The sequence below is a fragment of the Carettochelys insculpta genome, chromosome 12, assembly GCF_033958435.1.
Source record: "Carettochelys insculpta isolate YL-2023 chromosome 12, ASM3395843v1, whole genome shotgun sequence".
Classification (NCBI taxonomy): Eukaryota; Metazoa; Chordata; order Testudines; family Carettochelyidae; genus Carettochelys; species Carettochelys insculpta.
The window spans coordinates 9,183,339-9,201,206 of NC_134148.1; the positions used below are offsets into that span (position 1 = coordinate 9,183,339).

At 46.4% G+C, this 17,868-nt stretch overlaps 1 protein-coding gene across 3 annotated transcripts; it reads right to left on the reverse strand.

Moving 5' to 3' along the window:
* Window positions 1–1,463: 1,463 nt before the first annotated feature.
* DNAJA4 (DnaJ heat shock protein family (Hsp40) member A4) lies at window positions 1,464–17,647 on the reverse strand. 3 transcript variants are annotated; one of them, XM_075007006.1, is made up of 8 exons: window positions 17,625–17,647; window positions 17,240–17,382; window positions 7,621–7,801; window positions 6,607–6,711; window positions 5,142–5,369; window positions 4,733–4,963; window positions 3,932–4,032; window positions 1,474–3,732 (listed from the first exon to the last, which is right to left on the reverse strand). In XM_075007006.1, the coding sequence occupies exons 2-8, from the start codon at window positions 17,369–17,371 to the stop codon at window positions 3,517–3,519; spliced, it is 1,194 nt and encodes a 397-aa protein (XP_074863107.1). In that variant the 5' UTR covers window positions 17,372–17,382; window positions 17,625–17,647; the 3' UTR covers window positions 1,474–3,516. The 3 variants fall into 3 exon arrangements, with proteins under 3 accessions (XP_074863108.1, XP_074863107.1, XP_074863106.1); XM_075007005.1 differs by lacking the exon at window positions 17,625–17,647 and adding an exon at window positions 17,498–17,600; XM_075007007.1 differs by lacking the exons at window positions 3,932–4,032; window positions 17,625–17,647 and having other exon boundaries at window positions 1,464–3,732; window positions 17,240–17,618.
* Window positions 17,648–17,868: the final 221 nt, after the last annotated feature.

Genomic DNA, 17,868 nt, shown 5'->3' on the forward strand with positions numbered 1-17,868 from the left:
TCAGTCCTAGTATTCTATGATTCTATGAGCTGGTAGTGATGTTTCTCACAGCCCTAATTTTCATTATCTGCATCTGAACAGCTCCATTCCCCTCAATACTGTTTCTTTAACTTTAGCCACAAATCTCAAAGCCCCTTGATTCATGTTGGTAACTCATGACTTTCCTCTGATAGGTTATTTTCATTTTCAGAGATGATGTAACTGACAGCACAGTGTGCAGTCCTGGCCATAGAATGCAGGTTTCCTTGCACCTGGCTTTACATGTTCACTGCTAAACCATCTGTCCCTTCTTTCTTTGAGATGTTTTGGCTTTTCTCCTGGGTCTGCTTTTATCACCAGTGTTTGCTATCTTTTTCTTCTCATGGTTGGTGTGTCTTTTCTCAAACTTTATGAACTATTAATAAAATTAATGTTGGATATTAAATTCTCAATTAGTCAAACAAGGCCACAAATATTATGGAATATACCCACAATGCTCCTTCCCCAACCCTAAAACTTTTTATATTGTATTTGCTAGAAGTGAAATATTAGCTGTAAGTTTACCCATTTCCTAGCTTAGGGGCCAGAGCGTTGGGGGAAAATGCACTGTAGTACATGGAAAAACAATTTGGTATTCCAGTTAAAATTTAAGTATCAGAGGTAGCCACATTAGTCTGTATCTTCAAAAACAAGAAGTTCTGAAGCACCTTGCAGACTTAACATTTCAGAGCATAAGCTTTTGTGGGCAAAGACCTACTTCGTCAGCTGCATGAGTGGGGAGATGGGTCAAAGAAGGATTTAAAGAGGTGGGGCTCAGTAAAGGAGAGGGCCAGAACTGACACGGCCTATTCAGTCAGGGTGGAAATGGGCCTTTATTGGTAGTCTACAGCAAGAGAGGAGAAAACAGGTCAGATCAGTTGGGGAGATGTGGCCCACTGTTGGATTGGAATGTGGAGGTGCAAATATCAATAGCAGAGAAACTGCTTTTGTAACAAGCCTACCACTCCCAGTCTCTGTTTAATCCTTGGTTGACGGAGTCAAATTGCAGCTCAAAGATTTCTCTCTCCATTTGATTTTTGAATATTTTGTTTGGTGTAGGACTGCTACTTTTAAATTGGTTAGTGTCTGAGTAACATTTAAAAGTAGCAGTCCTACAACAAAAAAAAAAATTCAAAAATCAAATGGAGAGAAATCTTTGAGCTGGAATTCATTTGCAAATCTTAAATCTACTTTTACTGAGACACTAACCGATTTAGAAGTAGCAGTCCTACAAAAATTCAAAAATAAAATGGAGAACTCTCTGAGCTGCAATTCATTTGCAAATTTGACTCCACCAACCAAGGATTAAACAGACTGGGAGTGGTTGGCCCACTACAAAAGCAGTTTCTCTGCTCTTGAAGTTCACACCTCCACATTACAATCTGACAATAGGCCACATCGCCCCACTGATCTGACTTTTCTTCTTACTTGATGTAGGCTACTGATAATGGGCCATTTCCACCATGAGTGAATAGACCATGTCAGTTCTTGCCCTCTCCTTTAAATCCTTCTCTGAAACCCCTCCCCCCAACTCATGCATCTGATTAAGTGGGTCTTTGCCCACAAAAACTTACGCTCTGAAATGCCAGTTAAAATTCAGTATTTTAAAACCAAAGCAAGCTGTGGAGGGAAAGTTTCCTTTCATAAAAGTTGTTTAGATGACTGCTACAGGAAATCAAATTTCTCTCTAAGGCACATGGTAGGTAAACTATTGATGCAAAACATGTGAATTGTCTGAGCTTCTACTTTCTGTCTCGCATTAGGTTTTACTAGAGTTTCAGTTCTGAGTACATAAGTTACACTAAGTATATTAATTTTTATGGTTGATGCTACCACAAGTAAAATACAGGCTTAATTTCACAGTTCTTGTGGATATGTCATTGTACCTTTTTGTATTAACTGGCAGTTTGAGGAAATACTAAAAGCATTTCAAGGTGAGATGCTCTTCAAACTTCCATGTAGCATGTAAGATTACTTCTTAGTGTTTATTATTGCATCTCACAAGAGCAAGTGTCAGAGTAGCTACAGTAAACTAGCCTGCCTGTTACAGAAGTGTTACTCTTCCTCATTGAGAGCAAGGGCTGAAGGTGCAAGTTGTTCTGCAGGTAGAAACCTTTTGCTCAAGAAAGGAATTCCTTAAGTGGAAAAGGAATGTTAATGCAACTGAGGTAGGAAACTACAGTACAGATACTAAATGTGCTCACATACAAGGGGGTGCCTTTAAACCAGCCCTATGTCCTTATGCCAATTGCCATCAGTAGGGGGTACTCTCTCAGGCTTTGCTTTGCTCTCTCTATATAGACACGCCCACGGACAGAAGTATGTTCCTATGAACAGAGCTCTATCACTTGCCTACACTAGAAGTAGCTCTCTACTTTGACCCTTAATCTGGTTGATAGTCCAGGCTTGTGAAATTACATACTCAGCCATTACTTATGGTTATACAGGTACAGGCTTATCAGTGAAATGAAGAAAGCTCAACTACAGCCAGCCTTTGCTTTTCCATTAAGCAACAACAGACCCCATTATTTAAAGCAGGATCCTATTTTTCTCATGAATTGTGGCTGTTTAGTGACAGTACCTACTATTTCTAAAAATGTAGGTTTAGTCTACTGTGCACAGCTGGGAGATTTCAGGACCAAAGGGAATCAGTGGGTGCAAGTCCCCTTTAGAAAACGTTAGTGTCTGCTTTAATAAGAACCAATTCTAGCTAACCTAAACTGCTTATTCAACCTAATGTTAGCAGAGACTTTATTTCCTCCACTCTGGACAAAGTTTGTGTTGCTCATGTATTTGAATACCCCTTCTCCCCCCCCACCTGCAAATAAAAGCTTTGCCATGGCAAGCACTTGTATAAATAGTACATGCAAGAGTGCTCTCCTACTGAGAAAGCAAAGCAAATGCCGACAAGCAGGGGACAAGGTGGTTTGTGAGCAAGAACGAGGATAATGTCTGACCTACTCCCAGTTATAGTGTAGATGTACTCAACAGGGATATACTGTGAAAAATTTGAGGGAAACACTAAAAACCAAGTCAATTCTGAGACTGATTGCTATAGCTTAGTCTCAGTTCCTTATTTGATTCTAGGTGGGTGAAGGGAATAAAGATTTGCAGACCTTCGGTACAGGCTTAATGAAAGAAAACAGACAACTGTGTTTACAGATAGCTGTTCATGTGGACCTAAGGTGTTTTATTGTAGGAAACACTTTCCAGTATGAAAAATATTTACATAAACACTAAACTGGTATTGCAAGAGTCTTAAATAGTACTGATGGAGGTCACTGCTTCACTAAAGCTGTTTTACAGCAGCTTAAATATGCAGTCAGTTTTCTCAGCTACATAGCTGAGAAATTATATGTAAAGACCAGGAACACTTAAATATTAATTGCTTACAAATATATGGACAAACACAGCAACTCTATTTGCTGAAGAATAAAAAACCATGCAGTTTTCATTGTGAAAATTTACATTCCAGATGACTCAGCCATTGCATTCATTTTAAGATGTCTGACATTGCACGCCTGTTCTGGGACCTTCTTCATCTTCTTCATATACTTCTCTATTATTTCGGTAAGTTTGCTCTCTTGGATCAAACTCTGTAAGTTCTACTTGATCCATGTCATCTGTAATCATGATGTCTTCTCGCGGAGGAAGCAAAGCTTCCAATATAGGCAGTTTTTCCCTGGGAAGCCAGTGATGCTCTGGAAACATGACCTAAAATTAAAGTCAGAGGGATAAGCGGTGTTAGTTTGTATCCACAAAAACCGTAAGTCCTATGGCATCTTATATACCCAAGCAGTTATTTTGGAGCATAAAGCTTTCATGGGCAGAGACCTGCTTCCTCCAAGTGTTTTCCCCATGATTGCTTGCCTTGAATATTCTATTTAAAAAGTAGCAAACAGGAAAAGCTTACCATAAATTGTATAATTAAGTAACCTTTGTCCAGTGGAGACTTATAGATAGGCATTCCTTCATTAAGGATACATTTTAGGTCTCCATGCTTTATCACTTCACCTGTCCACAAAAATGACGTGTCAGTGTGTATTTGGTTTTAGTGCCTTAACCGCAAAAATCTTTGTGACAGGAATCAATCAATCATTCTTATATTTACAAGTGTAAGCCATTCACCATTACTGTGAAAACCCAAATGACACAAGGATCAGGTATGTACAAGTTAAAAAAAAAAGTCAAGTGTAGGATATGCTGGTTTACAACACATGCTTTCCCCTCATTCCCCCTTCACTGGAGGGGAGAAAAAACTATACTCCTTATATCTACTCCTATTTTAGAAGTAATCCTTGAAAAGGATAAGTGAAAAATCCAAAATGAGAGAGTTTTAAATTTGTTTCCCTTTTAATGGATTCTCTAGCAGCAAATGTTTTAGCTCCACATGGATTCAGCAGCTTCATAGTTCTTTACTCCCAATGCCAAACTTTTGGAAAGATTAGAGAACAATCCAAACCAAGATCTTCTACTTCCAAGTGGCAGGCAACCTCACCCACAGGTAGTGCTAGCTGCTCTACTTGTGAGAGAGGAAGCCAACAAGTTGGAGTTTGAGGTAGAACATGAGAAGGAACTGTGACAACTTAGTCAAATCAGGGTTGACCAATTTCCAAAATCCCAGTCCTGTAACAAATTCAGAGAAACCTTAAAACAGTGAAGTGTCACTTTTGCCAACTAACACATTTACTAAGAACAAAATTTGAAAGCCTACCTGGTCTAGAAGTTATAACAAGAACTCTACTATCCAGAGTTTCAATGGTCCTTTTGAAGCCACATAAAGCCTCAGAGAGATGAATTTTCATTTTCATAATTAAATCATGTCCTCTTCTCTGAAAGACACTATGATCCTTCTGATCCAGCACAATTATAACATCACCAGGTTCCAAGTCAGGTTCCTGATCTCCTTCGCCATGAAATACTAGTTTTTGCCCATCTTTCACACCTGTGAAAGGTAATTTAAGTTACTAGGCTTATTACCTGCTTTATTAGGCACCAATACCGTAACATTGGTTTAAATGTGCACCAGTACTCATTTTAAACACTCAATTGCTGGGACAAATCCGTACACTTCCAAAGCTTTACATTAAATTTGAGATTGAGCTACTTAAAAATATGCTTACCTTTATCAATGTGAACTTCTATTATCTTTTTCTCTCTAACAACTTTACATCCATTGCATTTGTCACATCTGTCCTTGGGGTTTATTCGTTCACCTTGGCCTTTGCATTCTGAGCACATAGTTTGAATTTGCTGTACCATGCCAGGTCCAATCTGCTGAACAAGAACCTGCATTCCTCTTCCTTTGCACATAGGACATTTTTCTATTGCTCCTTTCTTTCCACCATATCCTTGAGACAGAATGAAAGAAGTCAAAAGTCAACATCTTAGGGAAAGCTATTCATTCAGTACCACAGGCTACATCTACACTATAGGAGTCTTTCAAAATAAGTTCTTCTAGAAGATCTCTTCCAAAGAAACTTCAATAGCAAATCCACACACAAAAAGCTGGAAAAAAAAAAAGACCCACTCCACATAGAAAGCATCCACACAGCCCCGCCTTCTTTCAAAATAGCCAGCTAGTGATCAAAGAAATCCACTGCCATGAGGACTGCTTTTTTTTTGGGGCGGGGGGGGGGGGGGGGGGGAGGCGGCTGCAGCCCTGGGGTGTTTACGTATTTATCTTGAAATAACCTTTTGGAAAAAAGGCACCACTTCCTCATCTGCAAGAGGAAGAGGGTTGTTGCAAGAAGTGTTGCATTATTCCACTTTAATATTAAAAAAACACAAACAAAACACCCACTGTACAGATACTCCACAGGATTCCTTTTTGGAAAAAAAAAGCCACACCACACACCTTGCTAATGTAGGCATAGCCACACTGAAATAATACTTCTTGAACTCTAGTTCTTAGCATTAGGAGGGCAGTGCGCCAAAGATGTAGTTTGTATACCAGCTTTCCAATAGTGCTACCAAATCCATGTGGTTCTGAATTAAGTCCACATACACATCTCTTCCACAAGTGTTATTTACATGTTAAATCAGATAGTGGTGCTTTTCGAATTGGACCCTTAATTTTACTCTCCTGTTCCTTCACATTGGAAGGTTTTTTTCCAGTCAGTAAACTTCTTGGAAATGAAGCCACTTGGCACCCTGAGTATTCTGAAACAAAGCTTTTTGCTAGAACTATACAAAAATTGTTGGAGTAGCCTAAAGCTTCATGTTAAAACACTAAAGATTAAACAATTATGTATGCATATTATGTTTAACAGATCTAACTGAGGATCTTCAAGAACATAAATGGCTGGTTTAATGTTCAAAAAAAAAAAAGTGGCTTTTTAAGCATCCTTTATCTTAGTTTTACTACTGCTCCCTAGGGAGCTAAAAACAATATCTAGGTAATATTCTCTAATACACTAAGTCTTACTTGAAATGGCCTTATTCTGAAGTAAAATGTAAGAGAGGCTTTGACACTCTTGATAGCTAATGATAGGCTTAAGAGAGATTCATGTAGCCACGCAGTCCTTTTCCCTCAGTTTGTACTTCACAAAACTGAATGAATACGCTCTGCATTACTCAAGTTCATACCTTTACACTTCTCACAGATTACATTCTTTTGCAGCGCCAACTTCCTTGTAACTCCATTGTATAAGTCTTCAAGAGAGACACTCAACTGATGCACAACATTCTTGCCTTCAAGAAAAAGTTTAGAATTAAAAGGCTAATACAAACAGTGGCTATTTATTATTACAACAAGATCTCTAAACAGATTGCTTGCTACACATGTTCACTCTGAGGAATTTCAATTTGTTACAAATTTTAAAGGCCAAATTCAACCCTGGTGTAAGCAAATGCAACTTCTATCAGCTTCCACTGAGTTGCATCCACTTACACGAGATCTTAAGGTGTCCATAGACTAGCAAGTCTACAATCTACAAAATTAGATTAACAGACAGCAAAATATTGTCAACATGAGACAGCCTATTTACAAGCTTTTTAATACTAGACCTGCCTTCATGTTCCCTGTTCAGTTTGTGGCATAATTTTGAAGAAGTTTCTTCCTCTATTATTAAACCCACAGGAAATGGGGGCTAGGCATAGACAGTAAAACTAACTAAACAGAATAGTAACAGAGATAACTGTTAGTCCATACAGAGTGCTACCAAAAGCAAATCAAGACTTCTTACTTTAATTCCTCTTCCTCCATCTTTTGTTTGTAAGCATTACATATAACTCTATAAAGTCCATATTTCCCCTATCACGCAACTGGTCCAAAGTGTTATCAGCAAGTCAACTGCAGCTCTAGAAATAGCTCCTAATTCCTATTAATCTATTCTAGCCACTGTCTCTCCTCCAAGTTATGTTAAGTAGGCCATAGATGGAAGTCATAGCTAGGTTGTTTTATTTTTGGTATTGAGTACATGTTAGAAAGGTTTCTATAATCAACAGCTCAAGCTCATACTTTCAATGATCTAGGCTGTTGCTAGTAACAGTAGCCACATTAGATGCATTTTTAAGAAAATTAAGCAATGTTGCAGCAGTTAGGTGTCTTGTGCATTAGTTCATAGTAAGTTTCTAGAATTTCTCTATAGAGCTATGTACCTCTTCTCTCTCTATTCATTCGGCCTCCACCACCAAAGAACATGTCAAAGATGTCCATAGGTGAAGAGAAGTTGCTGCCACCCAAGCCTCCTTCTTTAATAGCCTGCTCCCCACCCTGGTCATAGATGTCCCTTTTCTTTGGATCCGACAGAACTTCATAAGCCTGGGATATGAGCTTAAACTAAAAAAAGAGAAAGAGAAAAACTGAGCAACTATGACCAATGGCAAGAACCTCAATCTCAAAAATTTGAACTGCAACAGGATTTTCCTGCAGTACTTGCAATCCTTTTGTGCCAAAAAGCAGTCGTAGTTAAAGTGTACAGATACTACTGAAACACCTGTGTTTCTGCAATGTTTTCCCCAAAGCATAGGGATTTCTATGCTGTACAAAGATGGTAAATACAATTTGCAACAATCCCATCAACCTTTCTTAACTGTCTGGCCCAGACAGCTATACCCCTACCATTTAAGTGGATAATGATTTACATCCCTAATGATACAGCAAGGAAGGGCTTTATGTTGTGTTACACCTGTAGGCTTTAACCCCAATATTCTGGTCAAATTAGCCTTAAACTTTTTCTATAAATGAAAATACAGAGGTGTTTCAGTGACATTAAGTGGTCAGAAAATACATCTTATGTAGAAGTGGGTACATTTCTTGGTTTTAAGAGAAATTTTATTATGTGAATCTGAACTTAATAGTTCTATTATGTAACAGGCTGAAAACAAAAGTGACAGGAAAGAAAGGATACTCACCGTAGTAACGGTGGTTCTTCAAAATGTGTCCCCGGGGGTGCTCCACACTAGGTGTCGGGCTCGCCCGGTGCTGCAGATCGGATCTTCCAAGCAGTTTCTGCCGGACTGCGCATGCGCCGGTGCGCACTGCTCCCTTGCGCACTCCTGGCCACGTGCGCGATCCGGTCCCCGCCAGTTCCTTGACCAACCGCCTCGGATGCTCCTGCAAAACACTAAACAGAGATCCGAAGCGGGGAGGATGGGCGGGTAGTGGAGCACCCACGGGGACACATCTCGAAGAACCACCATTACTACGGTGAGTAACCTTTCTTTCTTCTTCGAGTGTCCCCGTGGGTGCTCCACATTAGGTGACTACCCAGCAGTAACCCAAGATAGGAGGTGGGTAATCGGATTATGTGCAGCTTGTCCCCGAGAGGACCGCTGTCGAGAGACGGGTATCGTCTTGGAATACCCTGTGAAGGGCGTAATGTTTGGCGAAGGTGTCATAGGATGACCAGGTCGCCGCTCTGCAAATGTCTTTTAGCACAACGCCCTTGAAAAAGGCTGTTGATGCCGCCACCGCCCTAGTGGAATGAGCCCTGGGCGTGGCCAGTAAAGGAGTCTTTGAGTTCGTAGCACATTTTTATGCAGGATACGATGTGCTTTGAGATTCTCTGCGAAGAGAGACCTTCTCCTTTCGATTTGAGAGCGAGAGAGACTAGGAGTCTATCCGTTTTCCGGACGGACTTGGTCCTGTCTATATAGAAGGCTAGCGCCCTCCTCATGTCCAGGAGGGGTAGGCGCACCTCTTTGTTAGAGTTATGAGGCTTTGGATAAAACGAGGGTAACACAATAGGTTCGTTAATGTGAAACTCAGAAGAAACTTTAGGAACAAAGGCTGGATGCAACCGTGTGGTTACCGCCTCCTTGGAAAAAACAGTGCAGGGTGGCGTTGCCATAACTGCCGCAAGCTCGCTCACCCTGCGAGCTGACGTGATTGCGAGAAGAAAGGTCGTCTTTATCGTAAGGAGGCGGAGGGAAACCGTGGCCAAAGGCTCGAACGGTGGTCCCGTTAGCGCATTAAGCACCAGGTCCAAGTTCCACGAAGGTGGAAGCGGTTTCCGAGGGGGGTATAGGTTTACCAACCCTTTGAGGAACCTGGTAACCATGGGATGGGCGAACACAGTGTGCCCTTCCTCTTCGTGTCTGAACGCCGAAATGGCGGCAAGGTGGACCTTAACGAGGATAGTGAGAGTCCTCCTCTCTTGAGGTCCAGTAGATACTCTAATATTACAGGTATAGGCACCGAAAGGGGGGCTAGCTGTTTGGTAGAACACCATGCCGTGAAGCGAGTCCATTTCTGCTTGTAGGTCTTCCTGGTGGAAGTCCTCCTGCTACTGTCTAGGACTTGCTGCACTTCCTCCGTACATGTGCTCTCTAGGGAGCTGAGCCATGGATTAACCACGCTTGTAGTCGCAGGCCTTGGGGGTGCAGATGCACTATGGACCCCTGGGCTTGCGTTAGCAGATCCGGAGCCACCGGAAGGGGCATCGGTGGACGGTCCGACATGCGCAGGAGTAGGGGGAACCATTGCTGTCGATCCCACGTTGGGACTATCAGGATCATTCGGGCTCCTTCCCTCCTGGCTTTCTGCAAGACTTTGTGGATCAGCACTGTGGGAGGAAAAGCGTAAAGCAGGGGGCCCCTCCAGGAGATCGCGAATGCGTCCCCCAGGGACCCCCGTCCCAGTCCTGCCCTGGAGCAGAATCGTGGGCACTTCTTGTTGTGTTGAGTTGCAAGCAGGTCTATCTGGGGAAAACCCCATGCGTGGAAAATCGGTGGTAGCAGATCGGGACGGATCTGCCACTCGTGCGTGAGTGCGAAACGCCTGCTCAGCTGGTCTGCCTTCACATTGTGAGCGCCTGGTAAGTACGAGGCTTTCAAGATTATATTGTTGGCGATGCACCAGTTCCATAACTGGACTGCTTCCGCACATAAGGCATGGGACCAAGCTCCTCCTTGCCGATTTATATAAAACATGGTGGAGGTATTGTCTGTGCTGATCCCGACTACTTTGCCTTGTATATGGTCTCGAAAGTGTCTGCAGGCGTTGAACACTGCTCTGAGCTCCAGTATATTTATGTGCAGTGACTGCTCCGTGGAGGACCACAGCCCTTGCGTCACCTCTTCGCCCATGTGTGCTCCCCACCCTATGAGGGAGGCATCTGTAGTAAGAAAAAACGATATTTGTGGTTGGTGGAAGGGTACCCCTGTTAGCAAGTTCTTGGGGTTTACCCACCATTGCAGGGATTTGCGCACCTCTGTTGTGGGCGACACCACCCTGTGAACGGTGTGTGCTGCCGGTTTGTATACGTTCGCCAGCCAGTGCTGCATGCTGTGCATGTGTAACCTGGCGTTCTGTACTACGAACGTTGCCGCTGCCATGTGGCCCAGCAGCTGTAAGCACGTCAGGACCGGCACCATAGGGCTGAAGGTGATGACTTGCACGAGGGAGCCGATGGCCTGAAAGCGTGTGTCTGGCAGATACACTCTCGCTGTAACAGAATTTATGCGTGCCCCTATGAACTCTATGTCCTGTGTGGGGTCTATCTTTGATTTTGCCAGATTGATAACCAGACCAAGCGAAGAGAACGTGCCTGCTGTGACACGTATCATGCGTAGTACCTCCTCCTTCGAGGCCCCTTTGAGTAGGCAGTCGTCCAGATACGGGAATATAAATACCCCGTCTGTGCAGGTAGGCTGACACCACTGCCAAGGTCTTGGTGAAGACTCTGGGGGCCGAGGAGAGGCTGAACAGTAGGACATTGTATTGAAAATGTTCTTTGCCTACCATGAACCGGAGGAATCGTCAGTGAGACGGATGGATAGTTATGTGAAAATACGCGTCTTGTAAGTCGAGGGCTGCGAACCAATCTCCATCGTCTAGTGCCATAAGGATGGAGGCGATTGCGATCATCCGAAAGCGTTGCTTGCGCAGGTACCGGTTGAGGCCTCGAAGATCTAAGATGGGCCTCCAGCCTCCCGTCTTTTTCTCCGTGAGGAAGTACCTCGAGTAGAACCCTTTCCCTTGCAGTTGCTCCGGCACTCTTTCTACTGCCCCTATGAGCATGAGATGGTCTACCTCCTGCTTGAGCCTCGCTACGTGGGAGGCCTCCTGGAGGTGGGGCCTGGGTGGAGGTCGTGGCAGCGGGAGCAACTGGAAGGGGATGGCGTACCCCATGGCTATGATCTCCAGCACCCATTTGTCTGTGGTGATCCTTTGCCACTGGTCATAGAATGGTCAGAGGCGATGGTGGAATAACTGCTTCGGATGACCTTGTGCGATGGTAGTGATGGTGCAGCCCTGGATCTGTGTGTCAAACTTGTGGCCTTTGGCCCTGCCCCGAGGACGCACGGCTCTGTTGGGAACGTCGCCTGGGAGTTCTGTACTGCTGGTGCTGTTGATGTCACCCTTGCTCATAACCCCTGTGGTACTGGGGACGCTGTGGCTGGTACTGGTACTGTCTTTGTTGAGGGTAGTACTTTTTCTTTCTGTATGGAGGGGTGTAAATCCCCAGGGTCCTAAGTGTGGCTCTTGAATCTTTACTGGAATGAAGGACCGAGTCAGTTGATTCAGCAAACGGCTTCTGCGAGTCAGAGGGAAGATCGACGATCTTTGCCTGCAGGTCCCTCGGTATGCCCAAAGTCTGGAGCCAGGACTCCCTTCGCATCACCACTGCCATAGCTGTGGAGCGTGCTGCTGTGTCCGCAACATCCAGGGCGATCTGAACTCCCGTCCTCGAGGCCGCATAGCCTTCTTGCACGATGGCCTTGAGCACCCGTTTCTTGTCCTCTGGAAGCGAGTCCATGAGGGAGGTTAACCTAGTGTAGTTGTCGAAATTGTGGTTCGCTAGATGCGCTGCGTAATTTGCCATTCGCAACAGTAGTGTGGAGGAGGAGTAGACCTTTCTGCCGAACAGCTCTAGCTTCTTGGCATCTTTGTCTGTTCCCCCCGTCTTGAATTGAGATGTCTTTGATCTTTGTTGCGACGACTCCACCACCAAGGAATTTGGTTGTGGGTGGCTGAACAGGAACTCCATGCCCTTCGCCGGCACGAAGTATTTCTTGTCCGCTCTCTTGTGGACAGGCGGAATAGTTGCAGGGGTCTGCCATATCATAGTGGCGGACTCCAAGATTGCTTCGTCAAGCGGTATTGCTATTTTGCAGGAGGCCGGAGGTCTCAGATTTTTGAGGAGCTTATGGTGTTTCTCTTGCACCTCTGCTGTCTGGATGCCTTGCGTGAAGGCCACCCTTTTAAACAGCTCTTGAAACTGTTTGAGATCGTCAGGAGGATGGATGTCCCCCGGGGCTGTAGCCTCGTCCGGGGAGGAGAGCGAGGAACCACTAGGATACGCCTCTCTGGACCCTTCCGGTTCCTGTTGGGAATGGTACATCCGCTTGCTGGAAGCCTGCAAGGGAAAATCTCGGGGTTCCATAACCAGTTCCCCCTGAGATACTTGAGTCTCTGTCCCCGTTCGCGATTGCCCTCGGGGATACGGGACCGTCTGTGGGGATCTTTCCCTGGTAGACTACCGGTGGTGTCTATGCCCCACGTGATAGGGACGACCATGGCAGCATGGGCACTGTTCTTGGGAAGGTGACCTGGACCACTCCCTTGGTGCATACCCCCTGCGTCTGGGGGAGCGAGATCATCAAGAGACCTGGGACACTAGAGAGAGCGATTTGTGATAGTACTCCAGCGGCTCAAACCCCAGGAAGGGCGAAGGGGGTCCCAGCCAGGGTGAGGCTGGTTGTAAAAATGGAGATGGGGGCTCCGGGTAGGCTAGGGGGGGGACCCCTGCCTTCTAGTTGGAGTCTGCAGCATGAGCGGAGGGCTGAGAGAAAGCAACTCTGCAGCCCTGTCTGGAGAGGGGCTGCGGTGCCTTATTTTCTGTGCAGCCTTCCCCCTCCCTTGAGGGGGTGGCTCCGCCCCCTGACGTGCAGCGGATCTCAGCCCCGTCTGCGCCGCGCTCAGCACTCTCATGGGCAGTGCCGCATGGGCGGTGTCCTCCGGTGCCTGCAGGCTGCGTGCCTGCACACTCTGCACCGCCGGTTCCCCGGGGGTCGGTGCCGCTGCCTGCGGTGCTGCCGGTACCGGCGCTTGTTTAGCCGCTGCCCTGCCTGTGGTGCGGGGCGGAAGTTTGATCACCGGAGGCTGAGCCGCCTCCACGTGGCTCTCTGTGCCGCCGCCGATCAGCTGTTGCTGCGGCTGGGGGCTGTGCGCTCCTCCCGTCCCGCTCGCTGTTGCTGCCGGCAGGGATCGGGTTGGGGAGACTTTCCTCCGTTTTTGCGCTGATGGGGTGAGGGAGGCGGCTTTCCTTTTATGGGCCCCGGAGGGTCCCTCCTGCTGCGGCCGCTCTGGCACATCTGGCTGGAGGGCCTTGTCGATTGGCAGCATGTTAAGCCGCATCTCCCTATCCTTTCTTGCTCTGGCTGTTAATTTTGCACAGAAGGAGCATTTCTGCATGACATGGGACTCCCCAAGGCACCTTATACAGTGACTGTGCCCATCAGACGCTGGCATTGCCTCTCGGCAAGACTCACATTTCTTGAATCCTGAAGAGGACATTGTTGGTGAGTCTTTTAGTTGTTAATGGGGTACTTAGCACCTTCTCTGTGCTGTTTTCCCCCTCTTGGATAGCCTGCCGCAGCAGGAGGGCTAATGGCCCTAGGCTCCTGGCCTCCGGTGCTCCGCTTGTTACTAGGACCGGACTGAATTCTGTCCCGCTTGTTGTTTCCTTTTTTTTTTTGAAAACAACTGGCTAACTTAACAATAGACTAAGAACTTGAAAACTTTAAAGAAAAACAGCTAAAACCATTGAATACGCTAACTTGGCCATAGCCTAGTCGGATTCCGTCTGCAGCCGACAGCGGTTAAGAGGAACTGGTGGGGACCGGATCGCGCATGTGGCCAGGAGCGCGCAAGGGAGCGGCGCGCACCAGCGCACGCACGGTCTGGCAGAAACTGCTTGGAAGATCCGATCTGCGGCGCTGGGCGAGCCCAACACCTAATGTGGAGCACCCATGGGGACACTCGAAGAACCACCATATTTTTGAACTTTTTCTAGAGACTTGATTCAGGATCAGTTCTGTTGGCTATTTGTTTTATGATCCGTGTTCCTCATGATCTGCCAAATGTCACCCGCATATGTCTCTGTGATCAAGACCCTACTATAAGGCATTTAGCGTTCTTCAGTAGAGGAGCATCTTGTATTCTTTTTGGTTAGAGATCAGTTTATAAAAGTAATTACACAGAACATTTCTAAAATTAGTACATTAATAAAATAGCAAAATTCTAAAAATTGAAGACACCCTGGACTGCATTAATTGCACGCTAGTCTACAACCTCTGTTCTTTCAGCGTTTGTTCTGCACACTGCTCTTTAAAAACCAGAAGTATGGATTTCACTTATGCCCTTTAAGGTAGTTCCTAGAAGCATCCTTAAGTTCATAAGCCTAGGATGCGTTGGCTCCTTGCCCTACTGCAGCCTGGCCAATGCCTCAGTCCCCCTGTGAGGTGGAGCTCCCTTCCCCCAGCCACAGAGCTTCTGCTCAGTGCCAGCCAAGACAGCAGCACAGCCAGCAGCCTGGGATGCACAGCCCCTGCAGCAGTATGGCACTTGGCTCCTTCCCCACTGAGAGCAGGGGTGTGAATGCTGCTGAACCCTCAGTACAGTCCAACTCTAACTTGCCAGGTCCCTGTCTCCAGGACAGAGCCTGGGGCTGCTTTTGCTGCATCCCTGCAGCAGCCAGTGCCTCCACTCTGCTGGCAGCTGGTGTGCACAGACAACCTGGTCAGGTCCATGCCCCCATCCCAGGGCAACCCACCACAGCCAGCACCTGAGAATGTGACTACCCCTTCACAGGCTAGCCAGGAGCTCTCCTGTGGTAGGGTTCCTAGCACTAATGCGTCCAGCAGGCCAAGATGGAGCTCATGCCATGGGGGTTTCTGATCCTCACCCCTTCCCCCAAGCTCTAGGGTGGGGGGGGCTGTAGTTCTGCCTTGTGGCCCTTGTGTAAAGTTAACTCACCCTGAAGCAAGAGGGGCTAAGCTTAAGGATAGGGGGTGGGTTTGGGGCTGGGAGGGATTAAGCCTGGGGAAGGTGGGGCAGGTTTGTGGGATGGGGTGGATTTGGAGGGCTGAAGTGGGTAAAGCCTAGAGATGGCTGACAGGTTTGGGGGCTCAAGGGGGTAGAGCCTGTAAATGGGGGGTGGGGGTGGAAGATTGATGTGAACATTGCTCCTCACTGCTTAAGAGCCCATCCCCAGGTGCAGTATTTTCCCTGTCCTCATTTGTTCTCCCATTCAATAGGAAAAACTTAATGTTTCTGGCTGGCACAAATCACTAAGTCCACTGTTCTTAAAACAGGGGTTACAAAAAGTAGTTTGACATTCTTTATTAAGGATCATCTCATTCATATGCACTGCAGCTCTTTAAATATTGATTTGTAACTGAATTTGAAAAAAAGTGGCTTTTTTAAACTATTCTGGTTGCAGAGCCTGGCCTAGGTCTACAGCTAGTTTTCAGAGCAAGTAACCACAGTGCTTTTCATCTCATCAGATGATTGAGAAAGACAAATTTTCTATCCCAATTATCTTTTTCTTGTGCACTTTCATGCTGTTGCCACCATAAACACAGCTCCACAAATTCTATCAGTAGTGCAATACAGCAGCAATATAAGCAGCTGTCTGTCTTAAAACTATCACCTCACTTGGCACTGCATGGCAGTCATTAAAATGGTCATAGCAGTCATTTTGAGTCTTGTTTACAGCAAACCGAATACTGATTAACTGAATTTCTTAGTAACAGTATAGTAATTTCCATGAATCAGAAAAGAGTATAAAAACAGTAATGGTGTCAATCCACTTCTTCCACAGGCTTGTGATAGTGGAGCTAGTAATCATCCCCTTTCAAGCTTATGAAAGCATCTAAGACCAAGTTTCAAAAGACATTAGCAAAAAGTTAACACTCAAAAGGGCCTGTAAAATACATTATACTTAATTATGGATTCCCTTTAACAATAAGAGCATTATACTGTCATTCACTAAATGCATCACAGTGATGACAGAGAACCACCCTGCACTATAAAAAAAACAGCTACTGTTTATAAGAGCAATAGTCAGGCATTTGCACCTAGCTAAACATAACTAACTTGCCTTCCACTGACCAATGAACAGTCTTGAAACCCAAACGCTCCCAATTTGCTCCTCTTTTAATACCAAACGCATCATGATACTGGCCAATTGAGCCATTTGTTTAAAAACTGAGTTGCACCATCCCTGTAACTCAAGGCAAAACCCTATCCACGACTGAGTCAGTACTCCAGTGAAAATTAAAGTCGTAACTCAAAAGTGGAGAACCACCCTAAAAATACGGTTTTCATGCAAGGACAACTCTTTTGCTTAGCTGAGACACTTGACGTAAGAGCCATTTGGTTAAAAAAATATGTTTTTTAACCAGCGCCTTTTATTACTTTACTGACCACAGCCTGCGAGGCACGTCTCCTGTTGCAAAAACTCAGGGGCCGAACAGTAGCCTCCACGGAAGCCCCTTCGAAACGGCTGTAATAGGAGACTAGTTACAAGAAGGGGCTGTCCCCAGCCCAGCTGGTTGCTAGGCCAGCACCAAGCCTAGCACTGCGGAGCCGGAAAGCCCGGCATAAGCAAACCCCACCCCGCCCGGCAGGTGCGTTTCAGTTCTTTCCCTGCCCGGTCTAAGCGGATCTCGCCAACCCGCCTCTAGAATTATCCGGAACTTTTATCTCACCCCCCGCCCACCCTTCAACCGCAGCAGAGCCCTCAGGCCAGCCCGCTCCCTCACTCACCCGCTCGCCCTCATTGGGGTTCTTGTCGGGGTGGTACTTCAGCGCCAGTTTGCGGTACGCGCGCTTGATCTCCTCCGAGGAGGCCGTGGGCTTCACCTGCAGGATGTCGTAATACCCCGTCTCCTTCACCATGGCTGCCTGAACTGGACAGCGACCGCGGCGTTAGGGGCGGCAGACCTAGGACAACCCCCCCGGCACTGCGGGGATACCCCGCCGACTCTCCCTCACAGTACTGCCCAGCCCGGGCGGCGCACAAACCTGCGTCGCGGCCTGGCCCCAGGAGAGCGGGGGAACCAGCTCATCAGCCGGCAGCTAGGACATTCCAGGCTAGCTTACCCTTCAAGCAAGCAGGCGAGGAAGGCCCAGATCCCCCCCGCCCTCTTACCGCGAGCACACTCACGACCCCCTCCCAGGGCGCCCGCTCGGCGCCGCGACTTTTATAGTCGCAGCGCCGAACCTTCTGGAATGACGCCACCCTACGTCACTGACATCTCTGGAACTGTCTAGAATTCCGGCGCTTGACATCACCCGGCTTTTGCGGAAGGAGGAGCCAGTGCGGCACTACCTTTGCTGGCTCCGCCTGCTGTTACTAGGCAACCGCTGCTCAGCGCGCTCCCGGCAATGAATGG

What these genes read in the sequence shown, in the direction of transcription:
- DNAJA4 (XM_075007006.1), bottom strand. Translation starts at nt 17,371, where the DNA reads ATGGTGAAGGAGACGGGGTATTACGACATCCTGCAGGTGAAGCCCACG. An exon ending in ACCCCAATGAGGGCGAGCGG is followed by an intron (nt 7,802 to 17,239) that starts GTGAGTGAGGGA and finishes CTCTTTTTTTAG; the next exon opens with TTTAAGCTCATATCCCAGGC. An exon ending in AATGAATAGAGAGAGAAGAG is followed by an intron (nt 6,712 to 7,620) that starts GTACATAGCTCT and finishes TTTTTCTTGAAG; the next exon opens with GCAAGAATGTTGTGCATCAG.